At 38.4% G+C, this 26,783-nt stretch overlaps 1 protein-coding gene across 1 annotated transcript in view; it reads right to left on the bottom strand.

Annotated features, from left to right (window-relative positions):
• Positions 1–26,776, bottom strand: part of LOC126756125 (uncharacterized) — a 31,272-nt gene extending 4,496 nt beyond the window's left edge. The window contains exons 1-6 of the mRNA XM_050468970.1: positions 26,488–26,776; positions 23,491–23,537; positions 11,402–11,673; positions 9,258–9,891; positions 1,774–2,249; positions 187–1,718 (exon numbers count right to left, since the gene is read on the bottom strand). Of these exons, the coding sequence (XP_050324927.1) occupies positions 187–1,718; positions 1,774–2,249; positions 9,258–9,891; positions 11,402–11,673; positions 23,491–23,537; positions 26,488–26,681 (3,155 nt within the window). The 5' untranslated portion in view covers positions 26,682–26,776. The remainder of the gene's footprint in view (positions 1–186; positions 1,719–1,773; positions 2,250–9,257; positions 9,892–11,401; positions 11,674–23,490; positions 23,538–26,487) is intronic.
• Positions 26,777–26,783: the final 7 nt, after the last annotated feature.

Below are 26,783 nucleotides of genomic sequence, written 5' to 3'. Positions count from 1 at the left end.
ACTCGTAGTGGAGCAAAAGGTTAGTGGAGCAGGTCAGGGTAATGAAGTGGTAGAACACATACAAAGAGTATACACCACGAGTTCACCATAGCTTATAAGCAAGAGGTGTGTGTACTTGCTAAATGTTGAATAAATATTGCTTAGCTAAGTAGCAAACCTATCAATCCACAACATTTCGTTACTCACCTCTGTGTTGGCTGTGTTGGCTTTGTTGACTGTTTTTCCGGCGTTGTTGTTATTGTGTATGTGTTCTGCCGCTGAAAAGTGCGGCGTACCGGACTGGGGCTGGGTGGTACGTTTTTGCGCAGCGGTATACGCGAATCCATGGATGCGCTACGTACGGGTGCTGGTGGACGCAGGCGTGGCGATGATGGCGATTGAGGCGACAGCACTTTCGAGAAGTCTTTGGCCAAATTTTTAATCGCATCCTTGCAGGAATCACAGTAATTATCCGCGCAGGCAATGGAAATATGTGGCTTGACTACGTCGCCGCAACCTATGTCCCGTTTTCGCACAGAATCTGTGTTGGCTGCGGTATGACGTATGGGCGCAGGTGGTAAAGTATTTATGCCGTAATCTACGGTGCGCGGCTTGTCCGTATTGCTGGCAGTTGAACGCGTTATTGGTTTGGGTGACGCGGGTTTTTCTTCCTTTTTAGGTGGCTCTTCAATGACAATGGGTGGCGGTATGTACTCTTCAGTACTAGTTTGCGTTGTACAAAGCCGTATTAAATCACGTGTGTCTGTAAAACGCGTGTCGCACGCCACCTCACTTTGTACGCTGGCATGACGCTGTTCGGGCATGCATTGCACACCGACGGCATGTACGTATGTGGTTGCGGTTTGGCAGCCGGCGCTATTCACGGAGACTGGCGTGTATTGCGTGCCTGTGGTCTTAAGTATACGGCCGAGTCGATCATGTTCGCCTAATGAGAAAGTCTTGCTACGTAGAAACTCAGGTGAATCGAGTAGTTTCAATGAAACGGATTTTACTTTAATGAAGCCCGGGTCTTCGGTGCTACAGGCGATGCTACGCTTCACGATATTACATTTCTCACACAAGGGATCCAGTATATTGTCCTCTGAGCAAGCTGTGGAGCGCATTTCAGGGCCACAATTGACATACGCATCCCTCGTTGCTGGACTCACCATAACACTCACTGAGCTCTTAAGCACTTTCGGCTCTGCTGCGGTTTGCACACCCCTTTCAACACTGTGTGGCACTTGCATTTGTGTGCCGATGTGCGTCATCTTCTTAAGTTGCAGCAGTGCGCGTTCTTCCTCGTAACGCGTGATTGCTACTTGAGTATGCTCTTCCATTTCCCATTGTGAGTAAAGCGCTTCAGTGATGCTGTTTAACTGCTGTGCAGGGCTCGTACCTACGCTACGCACCATGTGCACTGGACTGCCCACGGCTACGTCGCGTTTTGCATGCAGCCCGCACATAGTACCCACATCGCGCTTAAGTGTTGTCGGTGTGCGCAATTGGCGCTCCGAGCTGCTGGAGTTGGCGCGCAATCGGGAGCCCAAACTCTCCAAAGAGACTGGGCTAATGCGTTGTGGCGTAAACTGCACAGGTGAAGCATTTTTCGCACTTGTAACCGGACTTGGCGAGGACGACGGTCGCGGCGGTTCACGTGCGCGCAGCAGCTCATCTTCTTTCCGCTGTAGTGTTTGTTGCAAGCGCTGCTTGTCATCACGCAGCTGCGTCAGCTCATGCTGTAAACGTAAAAAATTTAATGCATAACTGTTAAAAAAACAAGGGTAAACTCACTTGAAGTTCCGGTATAGATTTGACTTGCTCCTCCAAATCTTTCATCCGCTTTAAGCTCAGCGCCATCTGCTCGCGAATGCTAAACAGTGTTTGAGCGTCCGCAGCAGCGCTTGTATCGGCGCCATTCGTGCTTGCAGGTAAGACAATAGGCGCTACAGCCACGGTTTCACTCGGCGGTGCCACATTATCTAACTTCTGCCGTGGTTTTCTATCGATCTCATCTGTGTCTGTAAGTTCCGCTTCACCATTGCTGGGACTCAGCAGCTGACGTGGCTGTGGTACATGCCGGCGCGGTGGTGGTGGTGGCGGCACCAGCTGTTCCACCGGTGACTTGGCGTTTGCCGCTACTGTCGCCTGCACATATGACTCATACTGCTGCTCGGCAGGTGAAAGCTTCTGGTGCACAGGTAACGCGGCGGCTGCCTTGGATAGGTAGCGCGTCGTACGCGGCGACTTATTGCTGGCTACACAGGAATCTAAAATGGGTAGAAGTTTGAATTTCATTAAAAAAATTATTTCGAAAATATTTCCTGCTCGAACTTGAAATTCCTGCAAGGCTCACATTTTCGTTTATCATTCGGCTTGACTAAAATAATTTTGATGCGCAAACGTTCCATTAGCGCGCTCAGCAAACAACTGACGAACGCACCGCCGTTCAGCGCCGCTCAAAGCCCCGTTAAGTAGGGGTTTTGTCGTTATATATTTCTTTCTTTTTTTTGGCAAATTGCAGTTATTTACTAGCTTTCCGCTCGTTGTTATTTGCCTTCCGACAACTGAACTGTTATTGCCTTCGTTATTGGCATTGCTTTTTGTTTGGTTTGCGTTTAGCTAAATCTCGATCTTATGCAATAACTTATAAATAAAACAAAGTCAGCAGCAGGTCGTCAGCGGCAACGTTAGCGTCGACAAAGACCTAAAGCCAGTTTGGCCTGTTCGAGTTGAAGTTTATTTCTCATTGTCATTTGGTTTTCGATTTATTTGCTGTTATCGCAAATGTCGCGTTGCCGCTGAGCTTACGCTGACGCTGTGCGGGCAGATGAGTGGTGCGGGTGTGAGATATGTGAAATGCCATTATTCACAAATTCTTATTACGAATTCACGCGTACATGCTTTGAAGCGATAATTTATTGTTTTATGCAATGCAAATTATTGATTTGAGCGAAAGTACCTCAAGACGACATTGACATCTTGCAACTACAAAGTAATCAACAATGCAGTTTGAGGTGGAAGAGATTGGGTTCGAATGCCAGTGAAATATGTAACTAAGGAAACGGAAGATGATCGAGACTAACGAAGCCCTAGCTTCATGTGAGTGCCACTGTAGTTGGCGGTATTATTATAGAAGGTCTTTTCGTAACCAGATTATGCCAAATTATTAGTGACAAATTAGTCGTCATGTCAAAGTAACGTGAAAAGTATGAAAAGTATGAATTCTGATGTCAACAGAAATTATCTCATTGTTATCTGCACGTTTATCTACCCTCATAGAACTTATATGGTTTTTTAATTATACGCTCGATAACCAAAACAAAAAATTGAGGCATACCGACATATTCCACTTGCTAAAAATGTTTAAAGTGATGACTAGGCTTCGAGTTTACTACGGTCATAAAATGGATTTTATCGTTCAACTCGCCGAGGCATTCCTAGGTTGCAGCAGAATACCAAATAGCTGCATGAAAAATAGTACAGCAAAATAATATGAAAAGACCCGGCCTGGCACATAGATGGCGCTGCTAGAATTAACTCCATATGATTTTTAGTTAACACTAACCTTCAAAAGGCATGTGTATAAGGCTATCGGATCATTAGTTCGTTAATTATAGCATTTTGATAAAGCAGTTTTTATTATTGTAAAAAATGGATAAAAAAGTAAGCGAGTGTTGATAAAATATTGCTTTTTGAAGGAAAAAATACAGTTCAAGCAAAAACTTGGCTTGGACCCAAGGAAATCAATAATCAAGCATTGATATGCTTAATGAGCTGGAAGACGTTGAACGCCTTGGACGCCCGAAAGAGGTTGTTACCGACAAAAACATCAAAGAAGTCCACGAAAAAATTTTGAGTGACTGTAAAGTGAAGTTGTTCGAGATAGCAGACACTCTAAAGATATCAAGTGAATGTTAAAATCATATCATTCACGGATAATTGCGTATGAGATAGCTCCGTGCAAAGTGGGTGCCGCGCGAACTCACTTTTGACCCAAAACAACGACGAGTTAATGATTGGGAGCACAGTTTTGAGTTCTTCGAGCGTAATAAGCTCGTCGATATGTGACAATGGGTGAAAGATGGCTCCATCATTTCACTCCAAAGTCCAATCGACAGTCATCCAAGTGGACTGCACACGATGAACACACTCCAAAGCGTAGAAAAACGCAACAGTCGGTCGGCAAGGTTACAACATCTGTATGTTGGGATGCACATGGAATAATTTTTATAGACCATCTTGAAAAAAGAAGAATTATCAACAACGACTATTACGTAGCATTATTGGGGCGTTTGAAGGACGATATTGCCGAAAAACGGTCGGACGTGAAGAAAAAGAAAGTGCTGTTTCACCAAGACAATGTATCATGACACAAGTCAGTGAAAACGGTGACAAAATCCCACCAACTGGGCTTTGGATAGCTTTCGCATCCACCGTATTCTTCAGATCTAAGCTCCAGCGACTATTTCCTGTTCTCAGATCTCAAAAGAACGCTCGCTGAGAAGAAATTTTCGTCGAGTCAAGAAGTGATCACCGAAATTGGGGCTTATTATGAAGCAAAGGACAAATCGTACTACCCAAATGATATTAAAAAGTTTGAGGATCGGTATAGTCAAGTGTATAGTATCACCCTTTAAGGGAACTATTTCAAATAAAAGAAAAAAACGAAATTTGACGAAACAATGTATTTCACTATGCTAAGCCGGGGACCTATTATTTATTTTTACTGCCAACCAGGGACCTCTCATACGAATCGGCAAAGAAACTGCTTGAAAATTAATTAACATTACAGACATTATAAAAATACATTTCCCTGATTTTTTTATTTTCTTGTATTTGCATTAGGGATGTTAAAATTTTCGAGCCCGTAGCATATATTTAATACTCAACAAAAAATCATAAAAATATGTTTCGATTCACGTACAGTTGTTCCACCAGCTTTTCATGCCCTTCAACCTCGATTTCGACTTGGCAATAGCGTATTCGTTCGAACTCAGCGGAGAGTTGCAGTCCTTACGTCGATTTACTTTTCCAGCCGCGGCGAACATTTTTGAAAGAAATATTTTTCACTGCACATTACATAGCACTTAAGAAAAGACAACAACAAGATGCTTGCAATCGAGAGTTCGTAGTTCAAATCACAAAAATAACAACATGCGACTGACGTCAAGCGATCACAGATAATTGCCGTAATTACAGAGCAGATAATGCGCTATTACTTTTTATGACGGGAAAAATATTACTTTCAGAACGTACACGGTAAAAAATGAAATGAATTGCAATTATTAGATTTTAAAAGGAAATCGATCGGAACAGCAAAACGCGGAATAAGTTGGCGATCACTTTGGGGACTATAGCCTTGAATCTTAGCAATGTGGTAGATAATATGGCTTATTTGAAAGCTTTGGTTTGCAGGCGTAAAGAAGGAGTTAGAGAACTAATTTTTAATCAAATCTTTTTGAATAATTTTTAAAATTTATTTAATTTTTTTTTAATTCCTAAAAATATGATGATGATTTTTTTTTTTTTATTTCAATTTTTTTTTAATCTGAAAAATATAATATCGAATTTTAATTAAAACTAAACATTCCTACATAAATATCACTTTTAGTTTGCTATTTTTACTTCGCGGTCCGCCCACATTCACGCCTCAAAACTCGCCGTTCTCGCTTTCTATTATCTATATTGGCTGTCTGCCGAAATTTAGCGGCTTTCATTTCAAAATTTAATTACCGGCTTTTACTAAGCGAGCTCACACGCACACACACCCGCAGCGGATCTTACTACAAAAGCTGCTTTGCTTTATTTTTGCACAATTCTTCACATGACTCGCTCGATTTCGCAACTCCCGTGCAATTCCTCTACTATCGATTGCTTTTGTTGTTGGCCTAATTGCTTTTATCGGCGCGAGATTGTTTGCATATAAGACTCAAAAAAGCAGAAAATCACTGTAAAGCAGTGCAATTACTTCAATTGCTTTGTTCGATTGCCATTAGCCTTGATTAGTTTAATTGCTATTGACTTTTAAACTTTGACACAAAACGTTTTTCTGCGCACTTTTACTAGACAGAAGCTGCTGAATTCACTTTTTTCTTGCACGTTACTCGCGTTACGCTTGCGATTGCTGCCGCCCGAGCGCCCACAATAGACTGATAGGCGGCTAATTGTGCTTTCTTCGGCGTCTTTCAATAGCTCAGCATCGGCGGAAGAAGCGAAATTGCGAGCGCGGCTTGAAACTTTTCGGTAGACTACTCATTGAGGTTGCCAAGCGAAGAATTGCAGGTTAAGCGCAAAAGCGCGAGTGATTTCGGCGCAACTGTAGCGCCGCAAGAGTGGAGAGTTACTACAGATTATGAAGCCAGTGACGGCCTGCAAATATGTAACAAGTGTCATAAATTGTTGTAAAAAGTGATTATTGATACGCAAGATAAAGTTGCTGATAAAATACGCTGCCAGTGATGTACATACAATATATGCCTCAGATGAGCGTTGTTCTGCCATTATCTCCGAAAAGCTAGATCTGTGTACGGGAAAGCACATAAATCATTGGCCATAACCGCACATTATTAAAACGGCATTTTGAGCAACTATTTACCTTTACAATTTATGGAGTACGCTGTGTGTGAGAAAGTGAGTGGAATGATGAGAGGTTTGGCAAATCTTAGTCTTACTCGCTTATAGATCTGGCTTTACAGACAATTTGGTCGCTTTCTGATTCATTGTTAAAGTACATATTCTTCTGATTTGTGGTACTTAAAGCCTACATGCTATAAACTATTCTAACATAACATATCCGAAGGACGGCGAGCTCTTACACGCTCACTTCTCAAGTTCACTTTGCGTCGGAAATTATTTACTTTTTCATCTTTTATCTAAACTACTTTGCTTTATATTTTTCTTGCTTTCTGTTATGCTCGGCAAACCACACGCACTCCTTTTTTTATCGACACAGCACCCACATGTATGTATGTATGTAAGTATGTAGTCTAATGCCTCTGCGTGTGATCTCCGCACTTGTGCCGATGAATCACACACAAGCGCTGGGGAGATGCCCGAAGAGATACGTCACAGACGCAACTCGTTTGTTCCGCTTTGTGTGACGACGCATATTTGACGCCAAGGCAGATGCGCTGTAAATTGACTGGGCATTTTTATTTTTGTTTCTGTTTTTATACTCTTGTAACATGTTGCTATTGAGTATAATAGTTTTGTTCGCCTAATGGTTGTTTACATCACACCAAACTTATCGCGATATATGTATAGTGTTATAGATATAGATATAAATGATCAGAATGACAAGACGAGTTGAATCCGGAGTTCCTTTATCTTTCCCTCTGTCCGTGCGTCCATTCGTGCAAGCGATAACTAGACTAAAAATTGAAATTTCCTTCTGTAACCTTAACAAAAAAAGAGGGACGAGTTCGTAGTTGAGCATACTCGGACCACTGCCACGCCCACAAAACGTCATTAACCGCAAACGTATCACAACTAAGCACAAATTTAAGATGTAGAACAATGATTTGATGTTAGGGATTGGACAACGGACACCTGTAGGCAGAAAGGTTTGAAAAAATGGGCGTGGATCCGCCCTCTAAGAGCTTTAATGTAGTACATAGCATCTAATCGCCCATTCCCCATATAACGGTACCTTTAAATAATACTTAAATCAATAACTCAATACGAGACATTAAATTTATAGTCGAGATGGTATGAGAAAGCTTTATAGAAACCGAGATAAAAATTGGACAATAAGCGTGGTCTCGTCCACTTTTAAGTGAAAGCACACATCTCGAGACCCGTCGGACAGATTTCAATCAAATTCGGTATATCTCAATCTACGAATATTTCTATATTACAGTGTGAGCGAAATGATCGAAATCGGACTACAACCACGCCTACTTTCCATATAACACAATTTGAGTTCATTCCATTTGATTCATTCACTTTCCTGTGCTCAAATCAAGAAGCAATAAATATATCCGGCTGAAATTATTCATGAATAATACCTTTAAAGTCTTACACCTTATGACTAAAAATTGTTAAAATCCAACAAAAACTGTTCAACCCTTTGGTACCGTATATGTGGACCCCAGAGCCTATAGTTGACTTTTTACCGAAAATATCGGTCAATGTGAGAGATATATAATTGAAATTTGGAGAGAGTCTTTTCCTGATACTAATACATATCTCTTTATATCAAAAATGGTTTGAATCGGGTAAATATTTCCCTTAGCTCGCATTGACCTAGATAAAGATTTTCGAACTTCTGGGTGATTTTATACAGCATATATCGGCCAATATGTGAGTTATCTTAATAAAACTGAGAGAGCGTGTTTTTCTAATAACTGTGCACATTTGAGCTTAAAATTAATAAATTAGGGTGGAAAGTTGTCCTAGGCCCCATATAATTAAAAAGCCTTATGTACCTAAAGGTATTACCCCGGCTTTTATACCCTCGAGTAGCAAGAGTATGAAATATTGGTTATACCCGAATTTATCCCTTCTTAACTTGTTATTTTTGTTTACATTTTTTTCTGTGTTTTTCAGCTGTAAGTTCTTTAATTTCCATTAAACAATTATTCTTAAGTCTTTTTTCGAAATAACTTCGAAAGGAAATAAAAAATGTTTGTTTGGGCGCGCAATGTCTATGGAATGACAAATCAACCCTGTTTTTGGCTAAAATTGGTCTGAAAGAGTACTATTCTATATTTATTTTTAAACTTTTATTGCATTCGTATACTCACGTGACTACATTCAACTAACGAAGTGAGTCAGCGACAAAACCACTCAGAAAGTAAATAAAAAAGTATTCGCAAAATAACAAAATCTAATTTAAATACAATGCGCGCTCGAAGTCTATCATGTCCAACCTCAGGCGACCTACATTTAGCAGAGTTTTGCATTAATTTACAAAAGCGAAAATTTGCATAAGACAAACTCAGACAGAAATGCACGCACATAAGTGTACTTTCAAACTCATAGAATAAATGCTGCAACATGTCCATATTTTATGGCTTAGGGCAAATAATTCAATGTAGACACGACCTACTGGTGGCAACAACCGCGGGGCATGCCTCTAAAACGATCGAGGTGTGTCTGTCACCACTGATTTGCCAGGCTATCGGCGATAAACGGCATTTAAATGCTTTCAAATACTTGCCAAAAAGCAAAGTAGAAGAATGTGTCACAAAAACTCAGAGCGCATTGCCGAAATACTGCTATAAAGTGTCACGAATGGCTCGCGTTCTATGCAAAACCAAGCAAAGCATACTCACCAAAAGATTGTTCGACAGGCCGCTCCCAGGCGGAGCACATACGCTTGCCATTACAGTTGTAGCCATTCCGCGTGAAATTATCACGCAGCCAACTCGCGCTGCCCAATTTCGTCGGCGGCAAATCCGTCTTCATTGCATATGTCGGCTGATGATTGTTGTTGCGATCGCTGGCCACGCCATAACCATATAATTGACCATTCAACGCGCCACCACCCCCACCACTTAAAGTGCCATCCCGCTCGTTACAGCTAACCGCCTTCTTGCGCCGCAACGATGTGCGCTCCAGCGTACGCTCAAAGTCGCTGCACACCTCGTCGAGCGCTTCACGCAGGAAGGCGCGCGTTTCGGGCGCATCACGTCGTGATTGATGCTCCTTATGACGCTGACGTAGTATGCTGTAGGGCGCGTCACTCTCTGCGCCGCGCACGGATGAGCATGTCGACGACGCTGTGCCGTAGGGCGATTCAGCGCGGGGCGCACTGCTGCTGCTGTCGTAGTTGTAGCGCGGCACTGAGGAGGAGCGCGGACGCGGCGTAGATGTGCAGAACGTGGGGTGTGAGGCGGACGTGGGCGCAGGTGGTATGGGTGGCGGCAGCAGGCGTGGCGAATCGGGTGAGTCACTTTCGTATGGCACCTGTAAGAGATTTTGCTGTGGTTAGAGTGTGTGAAGTTGCTCCTTAGGTTTATATACATATAAATATTTTATGACATCACTTTTTGTTTAACGGTGTGTATGTGCGTGTGCGTTTCGGTTATTTTCAATCAACTTTTCAGTTTGCAGCGTCTTTGCAATTTCGCTTTTGATTTCGTCGAATTGCGAGTAATTTGCGCAACGCTCTTTGATCTCGCTCACGTGCTGAGCACTCGCGAAACCAACGTCATTATTATTCCCCTTTTACAAACATGACATTTACGATTCGTCGTGCTTTTCGCGCTTCTGTGCGAATTTGTAAATATAATCGTATTGCTGCGTGGATTTTATTTTGTTTGGAACATCAAAGTCTGCATTTATGACTCAAAAGCAAGTAAAATAGTCATTCGCTACTTGAGAACTCCAACGAGGTCCCCTCTCAAACATGCAGCTGTAGTTAGGGTATGTTTATGTTTTTTAGTGGCACTTGCGCTGCAATTATCTTTGGTATAATGGCATAATGTTTATAGAAATGATCTGGAAGAGACTCAATTAAGGACAGGAAACCATTTTCGAAAAATAATGTTTTCATTCATTCGACAGGGAAACTAATTTTAGATCTTTCTTTTTTAAGCAAGCGGACCATCGCAGCAGATTTTTTAAAAAATTCTCTATCCCTCTGTCTCTCTTTCTCTCTATTTCTCTCACTCGCTCGCACTAAGGCCTTTAAGCATGATTACTGTGAGTACGCAAACTGAAAATGAGAGAGGAGCGATCAACAGTGATGGTCTTATATCAATGTTGTCGATAACATTTTCTTTCGCTTCGCTCTGTAACTTACAATTCTCGGCATGATTATAAAAATATGAAATACTAAATTATTCACTTTTAAATCAAATATATTATTTCAGATATTTTATCTACTAAAAAGGACAGAAAGTTTGTGAAATAATAAACATATTTATATTACTTACGTTCTATAAACAAATCTCTATGTATTACGATCTGCTCAGTTATTCGCTGGATCAAGTCCATAGATCTCTCTTAGCCAAAAACTTAGAAATGCTCACCATTTACTACCAAATATCACACTGAGCCAGCAACTCAATCTGCCAATATCCACAACATCGCCATTAAAGCTGGCTTATTTATTGAAAACCCGCAGCATTGCCCTCTAACCCGGCATTGAAATAAATTTTCAAAGTCAGCCTTTAACCCAACATAAACTATTAATCATAGCATGCAGTCCGGCGTCTCCATATCCACAGCGCATTCTTATATCTTTCCATGCAGCCAAATAAATATAAAAAACCAACAAATCCATTAGATTGTACGGCAAACCGGGACTGCCGTTTGCGCCAACAAGCGCGCAAAACTCAATTAAATGCCTCGACTTGGCAATTTGACTTTGGAAACGCCGCCATTCAATAGCGCTTATCGTTTATGGCATGCAACACTAAAAACAACGACACACACACACGTATTTTGCGGCACACTGCGCGCACTCACTCACCTCTGGCACGGCCTGCACCCGTGCGGCGGCATCCCATTGCTCGAACATTGCGTCCAGACCCAGCATGAATTCCATTGATTTGCGCGAGCGCCGCCGACTGCGCCGCTGCAACTCCTCCTCCGACGGCTTGGCATTGGCCAGCGATTCACAGTAGCGCACAAAATCCAAATCGATGTGGTAACCATACGGACAGCAATTGCAGTTGCGCACATTCGCCGCGGCAGCGGCAGACGCCACAGCCGGATTGCCGGCATACAATTGTGGCAGACGACCTACAGCAAAGAGAGAGATAAGCAAAAGAAGTTATCGTTTAGAAAAAAAAGCAATAAGTGTTCAAATGGAAAATGTGCTCATAAAAATAAATACTACGTAAATTGTTTATGGGTAGTCGTGGTGGATATAGTAAATTATAATAACAAAAAGTGCTGCCAAGCGTGCGGAAACACTTTGCTAATAAATGTAAGAAAGGCGCTGCAGCAAAAGGCGGCACAAATGCCGACTGGGCGGGCAAAACTGCAGACTTTACATATTTTATGACTCTCTGTAAGCTTAAAAAATATAAGTATACCCGAGGCAAGCAAAGCGGCGCTGGAGCATACATTCATGCCTGGAAAATAAACTCCCACAAAGCACGTTCACAATAGGTAAATATTTTGATGAAGGGAAGTTTGGTGCTGGCATGCAGGAGTGGATGTAGGGGAGTGAGCGTGCGCGCGACTAAGTGGCAATTTCAGCAACCACACACGGTGTAGATTTCTCCAAACATTCGTGGCAGCACTAAAAAGCAATTCCGACGGGGGAACAATAAAAATGATTAAAAAATTGTATGAAACGAAAAAATGTGTCTCCTCATTTCTATAAAAAAATTCGACTTTTGTAGAAACTTTTTTATTTCGCCATTGAGTGGTCCTTAGGGAGAACACCCATTAATGACGTTTATTTATATATGGAGCTCAGGAAAGCAAATGGAAGACTTAGTAACCGATTGATCGATAAGCCAAATACTTATACTTCGATTTATTATATGGGTAATATCTGGATAGTGATGCTGGTCCTCTCACACTGCGCTTTCTGGTTTTAGAAATACACAGAAGAGAGATAGACTTACTTATTTACAATTTACTGATATGCTGTGGATACAAAAAGCCGGAAGTAAAACCGTAAGATTTAATCATGCTTGAAACTAGGATTTGCTATAAATTACAGATATGAAAAGAGAAAGAACCAACTTTTAGCACTAGTATGTGGGAAATGTTCTAGGGTTCATTCTGAACCACATTGACTAAAGGATCATGGGCCTGAAACCGGTTTTTAGCCAGCGATTTTCAAGGCAAAGTTTTCTAGAAATCGTATATGTATATTGATAATTTGTCAGAATCGGTCAGATCTGACAACTATATCACATAACTCCGAACATTCAGATCTTTTAAACCTCGCCTTAAGAATTGCTGTCAAGTAACCGGACTTAGACCCTTTGGCCCCCAGGCGAAGTTGTTCAGAATCGACCCGCTCTAATTAAACATACATAAAAATTATTTTTCCGCCGAAGAGAAAAATTTGATATAATCCTAATCTAAGCTTTCTAGATGTGAACTCAACTTGAATACCAAAAACTAAGAATATTCTTGTATATACCATAATAACATAGGAATGCGAGAATATCACAGAAAACAAATCGCTGCCAGCGCCGACCGACCACACTTGAAGCACCGCGAACGACTGCACACAAAGTAGCGGCGAACCGTCAGACGAAGATGTGTGCAAAAATGCAAGATCAACAGACAATAAAAGCATAAAGCGGAGATACAATAAAGAGTTATTATTAAAACTCGCCATTTTCTCATTTGTATATGTCATTTTCAAGGTCAAGTTTGAAATTCGAGACACGTCTCTGTGCTCTGCGCTCTGCTCAAGTTCAGCAACATCAGCGACTATAATGAAATGTAAGCGATTCTTGGAATACTTTGAAGGTGATTTGGTGCAAGCGACGTCAGAGCAACATTCAAGCGCAGATCGCAACAAAGCAAGCAAGAAACGAGCAAACAAATAAATGAAATCGCTGTCGAATCGCGCAATCAGGCATAACTAAGCTACGAGCCAAAAGAATTGGCCACTTATTCATGGTCGTAAATCTTGCGCTTGGCTTGAAGACACAAAGCGCGAGAGGAAATTGAAATAAAAAATACACAACCAAACCCAGTAAGGCAGCTGAGATGCTTTGTTGTGCCACACCTGCCATTAGAAGTTTGCCCGTCGAAGTGAGACTATTGTGAGGCAACAAAATTTAATAAAAAACATTTTTATTGTAAATCAAACTACAAGTATTTGTACAATAATATAAATATTTTTTTCTTACAAAACTCAAACAATACTCAGCAAAGGCTATCAGAAATAATTAACATATTTGAAACATATAGTTACTTGGTCTTACTTGCCAGCTCTCTGAGCCTCTTCAATTGCTTGTGCTCCAAAGCGCTCCCCGTCTTGCCATCCACTGCGGCACGTTTGCTAAAATGCCACAAGCCAACCCACAACAGGAGCACCGCGCTCAAAAGCATTACGAACACTTAGATTTCGCACAGAAAGCGATTTTGTAACGCGCCTGGCACACGGCAAATGATTTAGCAAGCACTATTTTCAGGGTCTACGATAAAATTTGTGAACTTGAAACACATTAGAACACACATTGACTCGCTTCAATTTTCATTTCTTCGTATTCGAACAGCGCATTTCTAAGAATTCTAGTTTTCACTCTTTAAATGCCTCAAAATCGCACCTTACTGCCACACCAACGACATATTACTCGAGCCGTATACCCGTCCAACTACACGTTTCAGTCAAAATATAAAATTTTATCAATGTTTCCCCACCCAGCTGCTGTCCCTCTACCGACTTCCAACTTTCCTGTGTGCCTTTTGAAGTAATGCATAGCTTCATGCCGCGTAATCTCTGTTTATAGAATGAGTTAATAGTCCAAAAGTGAAGGCTCCCCTTGCAAGCGGCTAGCGGCGTAAAGCACAAAGCGGATCGCGCAAAAGTCTGATAAGCAACGTTTGTTTTTATCTAAATGGGCATAGTTCTTATCAGTTTTTAACTGAGAACTACTTTATTAAAAGGTGATAAGGCAAGAGAGTGAATGCTGAGCACAACACATACAGTTGTGGTTATAATAATAGAAATAGGTGAATAAAATGTTAGATATGGGTTTAATTTTTTTTAGAAATTAGTAAGGCTGCTAGTTAGATCTGTTGCTTCAAACATTGGGTTGTTCACTAAATAATTTCGTTTGTTTTTAGTGCAACATGACTTTTTTACTGTGTAAAATATTTTCTGTTAATACTGTTTCCAAGATAGACGAATTTATCTATAATTTATTATATAGTCTCCATTTTGACTTAATGCCTTTTGTTATCTTTCGGGCAGGAAATTATTTTCACGCTCATAAATTTGTTGACCTTTTCAGGCAAGAAACTTTTCCAAGTGGTTTTTGACATCCTGATTTGAGGTGAAAGTTCTCACATTCAAAAACATTTGAGAACAGAGCTAGTCACATTCCGATTCTGCCAAGTTTGGAGAATATTGTAGATGTGGTAGGACATCCCATTCGCCCTTTTAGCGAGTCATCAAATTTGTATGAGGTCAGGTATTTTCCTGGTCGAGTACTACACCTTTTCCATTCTGGTCTCTTCTGTTAGAGTGCATCACTCAAATTGTCCAGCTCTCCAGCACTTCAGGATTAATTATAGTATTGTCGGCAAAAGCTCAAAACAATCCCTTTGAAATCCCAGCAAACAGACAACCTTTGTTTTTAGAGACTATTGGCCTTCGAAGAGGTTTGTGCTGGCTAATTCTTTTTAAACCATGATCACTTGCATCTCAAATTCTTGTAAACAACCCACTTTTCGTCGCCAGTAACAATGCGCTTCAAAAATGGGTTACTTCTTTGACTTTTGATAAGCTTCGTGGCAAGCAATTTTCATTCAGTAAGAACTTGAGGAGCCCATACGTCACGCTTCGAAATTAATCCTAGACGTTTCATCTGCTTGTGAACGATCCCGTTTAAAAAATGTAATCTTTCAGTAATCTTTCGAATTGTTATTGAACGATTTTCATTGACCAGTGATTTATTTTAGTCACATTGGCTTCAAGAGGCCTTCCAAGACATGGTGCATCATCAAGATCGAGATTGCCAGAACTAATTTTTCAAACCGACACGTTCGGTCAACTCAAGTTCTCCGTAAACATCACAATATTTTTGCCTTGCTTGAACTGCATTTTTACCCTTTTGATAGTAAAACAGGAAAAATTGCCGAAAATGCTATTTTCGATTCTTCCATCTTTGATAGGGCACCAAGCAAAAATTATTCCAAATAATTTAAGAAAGTTTTTCACAAAGGAGCCTTACTATATCAGCTGTTCAAATATATAATAATAAAGCGGTTAGGTGTGAAGTTGGCTGCGAACCAATCGAAAAGGTAAGTTGTTGTCCTCAAACGAAATTACTTAGTGAACGACCCAATAAATAGAAAGATTCATAAAACAGATTATTTCGAGAAAAAAATAGTGGCAACCGCATAGAGAGAAGCGAAAACTCTTCTAGAAAATTTAGAGGTTAAACTTTGATGATTAAGCGATGCGTAAGATTAAAGATGCATGGTTCAGTAGAGAATTCTTGATTGATTGAACTTTCTAATCACGTCATTTATAGAAACTAAGAACTGGTCCGTTTCCGTCAGTCGGGTATAAGTATCCGGAACGAACCCGGAATTTTATGCGGCCAAGTACTGTTGAGAGTAGTGAAAACTGCTTTATTCAAGGATTCTATTTCTATCCACCATAGGCATGGTAACCTCATGGAAATCCTGAAAATTTTGGCCTTGGTCACGCAGAATATTTGTGATATTTCAATAATAAAACAAGCATGAGCATGAAAAATAAGAATAACTGGACCGATTTTGAATATAAAATGAAACAAAGTCGGACCAGTTACTCCACTCATAACTCTAGAACGCATCCACCGATATTGAAGATCACTGATTTGTTAAAAATGTTTTCGCTCCTAATTAGTGAATAACTGCAACTATAATATATAAAACATGGGATTTTCTTAAAAAAATATATTTAGAAAGAAGCGAGTCGAAATGTTAACGAAAACATTAAAAGTAAATTATCAAATCCTATGTTAGTCTGTACAAATATCGTCGGATCAGATAGTATCGTACAATTGTTTTGTTTCTCATCATCTTCATTATTATTTATTTACCATATTTAATCAACTTTTCTAAAAAAACTATATATTTGAATTGAAAAAAAAAGTAAATAATGTTAAATTAACGGTATTAATGCATACAAATGATTCAACGCCTCCACCAAAAGTGAGAAAGTGAACGACAGCCGCAGCACGAACAGCCGCCTCACCTCAGAGCAGCGTACTATGTGCAAAACCGAAAGCGTGTTGTTGCAGCACAACAGAAAGAAGCGAAAAGAAAAACAACAAAAAACACTCGTGTGTTTAAATTGGAAAACAAAATTGCAAGTGAAGGTGGCAACGTGCTTTGCATTTTTAATCCGCGAATTTCAACTTCATTAAAGCGCAGAAAGCGATGCCTGTCTGTCCGAAAGTGGCTGTCAAAACGTTAGTAGCTGCTGCTGAGGCAAATTACCATTAAATAAATTGTAGCTTTACTGCCGAAGCGCAGCAGCGATTGCAACGAGCTTCATTCACACGGGCACACAACAGACCTTCCCGGTGCAGCGTTGCTGCCTGATGCTGTTGTCAGAGGCTACCGTAAGAACGTGCTTTGTAATCGTCAACGCATAGTAGCCTTTTTTTGTTGCTCGGCATTGGTGTTGTTGGCATGCACTGGTCAAACCGAAAACCAAAAACCGCCTACCAGCGACGAAAGCGGCATTTCTTGTTGTTGTCAGTGTTACTGTTATTTATGTCATTTTCAATGCATGCAGCAGCTTTCCTCATTGTCTTTTAAGTGACTTCCTCTTCTTTTTGACGCGCCCTAAGACTAAATGCTTGCCAGCCGTCACGCATGCGCCCACTTGGCATTTTTTGTAGCAATTATTGCCGTTTATTGTTACTGTTTCATTCAGCTTGTTGCGCTTTAACACATATGTATGTACATGTGTATGTGTGTTGCACGCTTGGTAGCGCGGGCTTCTCGTTTTCTCGCGTCTTTCGCTGCGCTTTGTTGCCTTACTTGATTTTCTGTTCCACGCCACCTCCACAAATAATTTAGTCATTAAATTTGACACACATAAATACACGTGCGCACTCAAACACACACACACACACGCATGCGCAGTGTAAATTGTTGATTGCAACATGCGGCATACGTGCGGCGATATTGACTTGGTTTCTGCGGCTCTTAGCCATATGGAATTATGATCGATGGACAAGCGAACGTGGCCAACCGCTTGCGACGTGGACAGCGGCTTTGCTAGGTGTTGTTGTTAATTCGTATTGATTTCGGCGTTTGTTTACATTCGTGCTTACGGTGTGGTATGCGTGCCGCTACGTGAGGAGGTCGCTTGTCGGCTCATTGCACGTTGCAAGTTGCATGCTGTTGCGTGCAATTTTGCTTTTATTTATTTTTTTGTTACTTTTTTATTTTTTTCTGGTTTAATATTGCGCGCTCGTATTTTGCTCGTTTTTATTTGGTCTTAGCTTTATTTCGGCTGTTATTATTGCTTTTTGTTCTCGATATCAACGGACTTTTGGTTATAAAGTATAAATTAAGTTGTAACATTCGTACCCAAGGGGTTAGCTGCACAGCCTTTGCACCGCATGCTTGTATATGGCTAATTGTGCTTTGAAGTAAGCTTTTTAAGCGTTTTGTGTGGCGCAAGAATTATCATTTTTTCACTTGTTAATACCTAGAACTGCTAATACTGAGCTAGGTGAGGCTAGGTACTGCCAATAATTTTATATAAGAGAGAATTTATGAATGAGTCATTAATATTGAGTAGTCGAAAAAGTCTTTTCGTATTTCTAATCAAATTTATTTTTTTATATTTATATAATATGACACAATGCTATTGGTAGCACTGGAGATATACGACTGCAACGGCATCTATTGACAAAATACGAAATGACTTTTTCGACTACCCAATATTTTGATCAGAAATTATCCACCAAATTAATACAATTTTATACTTAAGTGCCATTGACCACCATATAACGCTCAACAACAGATTTTAGAACCCGATTATCCAAAAAGTATGAGCAGAAATTATTAAAAACGCAAGCAAAGCTACTAAAACTTCATCCACTAAAGTTTTTTTTTTTTTTGTTTTTTTTTTTTTAACAACAAACCAAATTAACCTACAATTACGATCATGGTCTATAACACCCACATGGCAACAAATCTCTATGGCGCCATAAAAAAAAAAAATTTAACAGTTACAAAATATGGCATCACTACTGCCAGCATATGGCAAGCAATTGCCAATAAATGCAAGAAATTTATGATATTCAAGCTTAAAATCCGCGAGCGCGACATAAATGGCAGCAAAACGTTTGGCAAATTGCTCAGGCGCAGCGCCAAAATAGGTTTGGAAAGCTTAAACCAAATACATGTTAATATTTATTTATGCCAAGTTAACAAAGAATACATACAAATTTGCTTGCAGCTGCAACAAACAATGCGCCACGCAATCAATAAGCAAATAAACTTTGAAAAAAGTTATATTTTGTTGCTCAAAACAATTGTTAGAAAAAATAAGAAGTAAAAATAAGAATTTTTTCTAACATTTTCAGTTTTTTCTAGCAGCGACAACAGTGTTGCAACAGCACAGCAACCCACGCAGCACGAATACAGCGGTTACCAACGCATGTGTGCTGCCAAAAGCGGCAAAGCAATGACTGCAAAACTGGCGAAAGACCTTAACAAAAACAACAAATAAATAACAAATAAATGCCAAAAACAGTTTTTCAAAAAATCAACAGAAAATAAGAAAAAACGTTAACTTCGGTTGCAACGAAACTATAATACCCTGCAAAAATGCAATGTATATCTAACAGGAACTTGATTTTGATCGTTCAGTTTGCTTTGGAGAACAATTCATGCCAAATTTCGTGAAGATATCTCGTCAAATGAAGAAGGTTTCCATATAAGCCCTTGATTTTGCAAAGTCAGTTTGTATGGCAGCTATACCTTATAGTGATCCTATCAAAACAATTTCTTCAGGAATCGTATTATTGCCTTATATAATGATCCGTGCCAAAAGTTGTGAAGATATCTCGTCAAATGCAAAAGTTTGTCATACTAGAACTTACTGCCGGTGGTTCAGTTTGTATGGCAGCTATACGCTCTAGTGGTCCGATATCGGCGGTTCCGACAAATAAGCGGTTTCTTGGCAAGAGAAAAGCGTACGCAAGATCGATATCTCAGAAATCTAAGGACTGGTATCCATATATGTCTACAGACATTCAGACAGACAGACCTGACTAAATCGACTCAGCTCAACATACTGATCATCTATATAAGTATGTTATAGAGTCTCCAACTTTTCCCACGGTGTTTCACAAGCTTCATGGCAAACTTAATATACCCCGTTCAGGGTATAAAAAGCGCAAATAAATCTGAAACATATTGCGCTCACATGGAAAAATTTATCAACGAATAAAAGCCATATAACCAAAAATTGATGACGTAAAATTTATGGCCGCAATTTCCGTTGCAGCAGCCGCGCTGCAGTTGGTAAGTGCACAAGTGAAAACCTAGTGGAAAAAATCTCGCGCTCGCGCACAGCCGAGTTGCCATTTTTATGCTCGTGAAATGTGTAAATTGAGACGTTTAATAGCCGCTAGCAACAACAAAGTTGTGCAGTTACGCAATAAAAGTCATTATTTTTTTCATTTTTTTGATTTTGTGTGGAAAAATCTTAGAAACCAAGCCAGTGATGAGTTACAGCGTTGCCACTTTGGGTATGCAATAAATAAATCATTTTGAATTCGTAATTACTTTAGCGCCCACACAAACTAAAAAAGGTTAATAGCATTATTTAATTAACTGTTGTTGTAAGTAGCAACGGCAACAAACAGAAATAGTAAAACTAGCTGCTGGCGACATGCGACCGGATGTAAGTGGGGAATGGCGGGAAAATGGCAGTTTCCGAATGAAATTGTTGCACAGCTTGCTGAGCTTTGAAATATATGATACTGCATTCTTGATTATTTAATTAATTATTATGAAAATATAAACAAATATTAAATATTAAAAATATGAAAAATTCTGTTATAATTCAGCACTTGTCAGAAACTGGAGGTGCCATTCAAAATTAACAAATTCTGTTTAAAATTTCGCAGCCAGTTTTTTCACGGCGTAAGTGTTGTGCCATTTAAAACCAGCTTATCATTTCAATCACTCAAATTGTAGCTAACACCAAATCGAATGCAATTCACTGCAAGTCCACCTACACTCGTCTACAAAACGCATTCGAACATATCACAACCAAAAATAGCTAATGTGTAAGCGGCTAGTAGGTGTATTAGCCAAAAAACACTGATTCAGTTTGTGAAAAAAAATTAGGAAAAAATAAAAAAAAAATTGTTAAAATTAAAAACAAATTAAAAAATAAATAAATATAAATATGGTTGACTAACTATTTTTTTCGAATTTCCAAAAAACCAGTTTCTCTCAGCACTGTATCAACGCCATGAATAAAGTGAGGTTAATTTAGTCACAGGTAGCGTAAACTAGCAATAAAAATAACAATATTTTTGTTGTACTAACTTATGGTGAGTTCATTCATAAATTTGAACACAAAAACGGCAGTTAAAATCAATTTCTCATTCATGCCTCCATAGCGTCCAAATTTTGACGCCAACGCAATTTTTCTTACAAAATCAAGCGATTTAGTTACATTTTACTTTACTGTTTAGCTATCTTTTGTCTGGCCTTGATTGATAAAATATCGATTCATATTAATAATATCCGCCAAAATGTGTGAAAAGGTGTGTGCCTATTGTTGTTGGCCACTTAAGCTCCAAACTATCAATTACTTTAAAATAAGTGCTTCAAGGGCAATTATAACAAAGTCAGGTGCTTTATTTTCATAAACTGCCATTTTATTTTTAAACTTATTTTATGTTTTTTACTCATGAACCTCCATTATTATAAGCACAAAAAAGCTTTTCTCACTCGCTTTTGGAAGAAATTCGGCGCAGAATTACTCAGCAGTTGAAAAGCGTGCGCTTTACGTAGATCTCCAGGCATCTAACAAAATTTTTTACAACCAACATGAGCTCATCGACACTGCACGTCAAAGCAATTAAAGAATAATCATTGAAATAGCTCAGTTGCTGTTATTTATGTATAGTATTAGAATAATGCAATCAAGATCGCTTCAAGATCATACATTGTTCGGTTTTCGACTCGGTATGAGTATTTGTTGTTATTTACTTTTACAATGTAATGCTTACTTTGTAAACTCTTTCGAGTGAATGCGTTTTAATGAAAACAATATTATTCATCATCATAACGAACAGAATTATGAGAAATACTATGAGATAATTCTTCAGTTATAACTGTGTCCAATAGAGCTTCTTTATAAATGATTAAAGACGTTCTGCCCTGAAGAGGGTATATGGTTTTCTTAGGCCCAGAAGGAAACATCAGAGACCCTTCTAAGTATATACATAGTATATATAAATGGTATATTATATAAATGTCTGTATAAATGCGGAAAGATCTGTTAAATTTGCATCCGTCCTTTTTTACAAAAAATCATCGGAAATACCGATATCGAAAGTGAATCTTTACAAATTGAACGATCGGAATCAGGTGCTTGCTTGTAAATTTTTTTAATTTGACAAAATATCTTCACAAAATTTGGCATGGATCGATTTAACAATGTTCCAGAAGAAATCGTTTGTCCGTCTCTCTGAACATATATGTTCTTGAACAAGTCGTATTCGTCCAGTTATTTTGAGACCCAAGGTTACGATCTTGTTCTGAAAATTTTCAGTATGAATAATGCATCCTTGGTAAAGGATAGACCAATTTTTCAACAAGACAGTCTACTGAAATTTGATTTTCAAAAGGACCCTGTTGAAACAGTGAAATTTCATATCATCATGTCATACAAACTCAACGGCTTTGAATTCCATAAATGCTTTTTTGGAAAACATGTTTATTTTGATATATTATCCAAATTCATTTTATTAGATCGCAACAGGTCGGGAAAATATTTTTCCTTCGATATCATTCAACAACTTTGAAGAATTCTAGTATTCTTAGCGACTAACAGTTTAAGAGTCTGTTCACATGTGAATCAGCTGAGTCGCCGGAGGCAGGCATTATTCTATAATGATATAAAAATTATTTCGGAACAAAAGAAATCTGGAAAAATCTTTTTAATTTTTTCAATTTTTAAGGAATAGAAAGAATGTAGTAGAACTGAAATGCAAGTTTTTCACAAAGCAATGAGAAGCAGTTGCGTTTTGACAGTTTATGTTATAAGAAAAAAACAATTAGGACGCAATTGCATATCATCACCAAAAATGAAAACACGGTATCATCAAAAAATAGAAATTGAGTTTTTTATACAATTACTAAATCATATTACATATATGTAGCATGACATTTTCAGCCTCAGCTGTCAGATATAACCAATATATAACCGTTTTATACCAATATATAAGTATTTTATAACCAAAACTCAAATATTATTTCAATATAAATGGTTTATATTATACCGGTTTTCCTCCCCTCTAAATTTGTGAAAAGTTTTGTTCCGCTATTTTTCATTTTAGGTGACGAGATGTGACTTAAACGAAATCAGCTGTGGTTTCTGTTGCCTAAAAATTGAAAAAATTATCGATCTACCCTGTATTATTTTTACTTACATAAATATCTTTAATTATTATTAAATTAGTATTATGCTTTAGTTGAGAGACACTCTAAGGAAGGCATTCCAAGTATAATCTGTAACGGAGAGGTCCTCTATCTAACGGCCTTTCTGCTCAACATTCTTTTCTTTTTTTTATCCCCCCTAATGTAATGTAAGTAACACATCTCTAAAACACCAATAGCGTAGGTACTTAATTAGTTTTACGAGAACATTTCACTCACCATTTTCTTCGCCAAAGAGACGCGGTGCATTGCGCATCACCACCGACCTGCAACGAGCAAAAAATTCACAAAAATCCAATTAATAAAATACACGACTTACAGAAAATATAAAAATTTGAATATTACAATTAAATTTTGCTTGTAACAAGAAGAACTATATGATCCAGGCAAAATGAGACTAAACCACTTGGAATTGGCGCGCAACATTTCACGCATCATTCAACGGCAGCAACATGCATCATCAACAGATGCAACAGATTTTCATAATTAATTGCATTGGATGTGGCAAAGAAATGTGAAATGCAAGCGACGCCAACCAAATGAGCACACACATATACACAAACACACATACAGCTGCTGCTATTATTGTGGCCGCCATGGAGCGGACTTTCTGCGGCGCTTTATATGTTTGCTTGTGTGTGTGCAGCCAACCTAGCCACACAGTGCGCGGTGCCACATTATGTTGAATGTGCGCTGTCATTAAATTAAGCATAACAGGCGCCCAGAATGCTGCCACGCTGCTGTACGCTCGTTGGCAGTGCCTTATGGCTGCTGCCTTTGGACCTTAAGCAGCCACTTGGTTAGGAAAATATTATGAAAATAACATAATTTATAGACGTGCTGATTTATGGCTGTCGAAGTTGGCGTGAAAAGTGAAAATATTTATTAAAAAATTTATATGCTGCCACAGGCTGCTTGAAGGCTGCATTACAGTGGAGATAAATTAGTGTGAGACTTACACACAAACATAGCTACACTCCAATAGGATTACAAACTTGAGGCAAAGAACAACAAGTGACGGCGTTGAGTGACACATAAAGTCGGATATATGAATGATTTTTAAAATCAGGAAAACAGTTTTTGTTTTAATTTAATATGATATTTAAGTAAAAAATGTTTGTTGTAATCTGAATTTTTCATAAACATATAAGAAAATATACCCTAAAACTGAAAACAGTGTCAAGAAGTTTTTTCTTAATGAAATCTCTCACAGCAATATCCGATATTTAGAATTCCTTTTAGATAGCTTCTCCTAGTATTCGGTAGTGTAAATCCCCACAATTCTTTGTCAGCCGAAGCTCATTACATTCTTCTGTTGGAACTCTTTGTAGGTATTTTAGCGCATTTCTTCGCTTCGCCATCAACAAAGTCAATGCTTCCCTATGATTGTGCCTCACAACTTTCCTTTGTACCAGCCCTTTCGTTAATTTCCTTTCTTTTCCATTATTTTTAATTTGGTTTATTTTCTCTTATCTTTGGTTTATTTTTACATTGTGGAGTCTGACATTTTACAGCTCTTTCCATTTTTCATTTCATTCTAAAAGACATTTCAGGCATTTCACCCTTTCAAGTTTAAGTCTTCTTCGTTTGGAAAGCACTTCATAATTAATTTCGATTGTCTAGGAAATAGTTTTCTAAGCAAGGGTAATGCCTTGGCATGCAAATAGCTTTTGTTTTGACTCGAGTTGTGTGCGTCATAATTAGTTTTTAATGCTTGATACATTTTTTTTTGGTTAGGACAAAGCGGAGAATAACCAGAAGACTTTTAATATGGAAACAATTTGCTTGAAAACAAATTCAGAAAAAAACAACTAAATATAATTTATTTCTATAATTGAGAAATAATAATGAGGAGGTTTTTAGAAGAATAAATTATTTATGTTATACTCAGCAGATGGCTAAGTTCACATGTTTGTCTCTAATGAAAATTAAACAAAGCAGAATTAGAAAACACAAAATAACAACCAAAACCGGAATTAAACTATATTTATACTTATTGTTAGTTGCTTGATAAATATATTTGTATGCCCTGCACAGAGATCTCAATAAGTTTGCATTAAAATTTTTAATACCCAAAAGGATATATGGAAGACGCTATAAGGTGCATATCGTTAGTTAAAATGCAAAACAAGGTTTCATCAAAAGAATAGAAATTGAGTTTTTTAATCCTTACAATTCACTACATCATATTACATATAGGTAGCAAAACATTTTCAGCTTCCACTATCCGATATAGCCAGTATATAACCATTTTATAACCAACATATAACCATTTTATAACCAACATAAACTAAAATTTTATTTTAATATGAGTGGTTTCATTATAGCTTCGCCAATAAATTTATAAAAAGTGATTTTTATTTTGCATTTTAGCTGACGATATACAAATAATCCTGAAATTTTGCCATGTTCATATTACATCTAAGTCCTTCTATCCAACTGTTTAACAATCTCAGTTTTTGAGAAGAAATTATTGAGACTCTTTCGGATCTACTATAGTAATAGCTGCCATACAAACTGTTCGATCATATGAAGTCCTTGTAAACTTTTTAATTTGAGTCGTCTTTCCGAAATTTGCGAACAATTTTTAGATCAGAACTATAGCATATCTTTTTATGCCCTAATTAAACTGAGCGAACAAAATATCAAATGATCTTTTTAGGCCTAATTTGCTATCAAAAAAGCACCTGTGTAGGGTATTATAGTTCAATGCAAGCGAAGTTAACATTTTCTTGTTTAAATATTAAAAGTTTGGAGTAAAAAATAGCATATTTTTTCATTATTTATTCAAAAACAAATCTCAAAATTCTCAAGCCTTCAATCGCGCCGGATAACATGATTTCAAATATAACCACAACCTTAAAGATAATACGGCTTAAGGAAATAAGGTTAATTGGCTTGATTGTTTTGACAGCGGAGTCGTGTTTTTCAAATTAAATACGCTTACGGATATGCTACTACAACAACTTAATCCCATTGAAACAGACATAAACTACATGAAGCCTGGCTGAACTTGTGCTGCTTTGTCAGAACAAAAAAATCGAAAATAATAATTTTATGCTTATTGACACCGCCAGCACACATATGTACATACACACTACTTACTTTTGCATTATTATTTTTAAATTTATTTTAATTTATTTATTTTTCCAATTGTCACCCACGCAATAACTTTCATTTACTAAAATTTTTGAGTTAAAATTGCTTTTTGCCTACCTCCAGAAGCGGCGTACGGCCTCCTGCTCGCTGGGCGATAAATCTTTTATTTTCGCCTCGAAATTCTGTTCCCACTGCGCTGTGTTGTGCGCTGCCGGCGCCAGCGCTGCGCTCATGTCACACGACTGGGGCGATAAAATCACCGGTGACACACGACTGACACTATTTAATTGATTCGCGCCGGCGAGGCTCATTGTGGCAGCCAGTTGATAAAGTTAACAAATGAAAGTTTGCAGAAATTCGCTGAAGTTTTTGGTTTGTAAAAACCGTTATATTTGCTTAAAATTAAAATATTT

Source organism: Bactrocera neohumeralis, chromosome 4, assembly GCF_024586455.1.
Source record: "Bactrocera neohumeralis isolate Rockhampton chromosome 4, APGP_CSIRO_Bneo_wtdbg2-racon-allhic-juicebox.fasta_v2, whole genome shotgun sequence".
NCBI lineage: Eukaryota > Metazoa > Arthropoda > Insecta > Diptera > Tephritidae > Bactrocera > Bactrocera neohumeralis.
The sequence above is the reverse complement of the archived record's forward strand: the minus strand, read 5'-3'. Positions and strand labels throughout refer to the sequence as shown.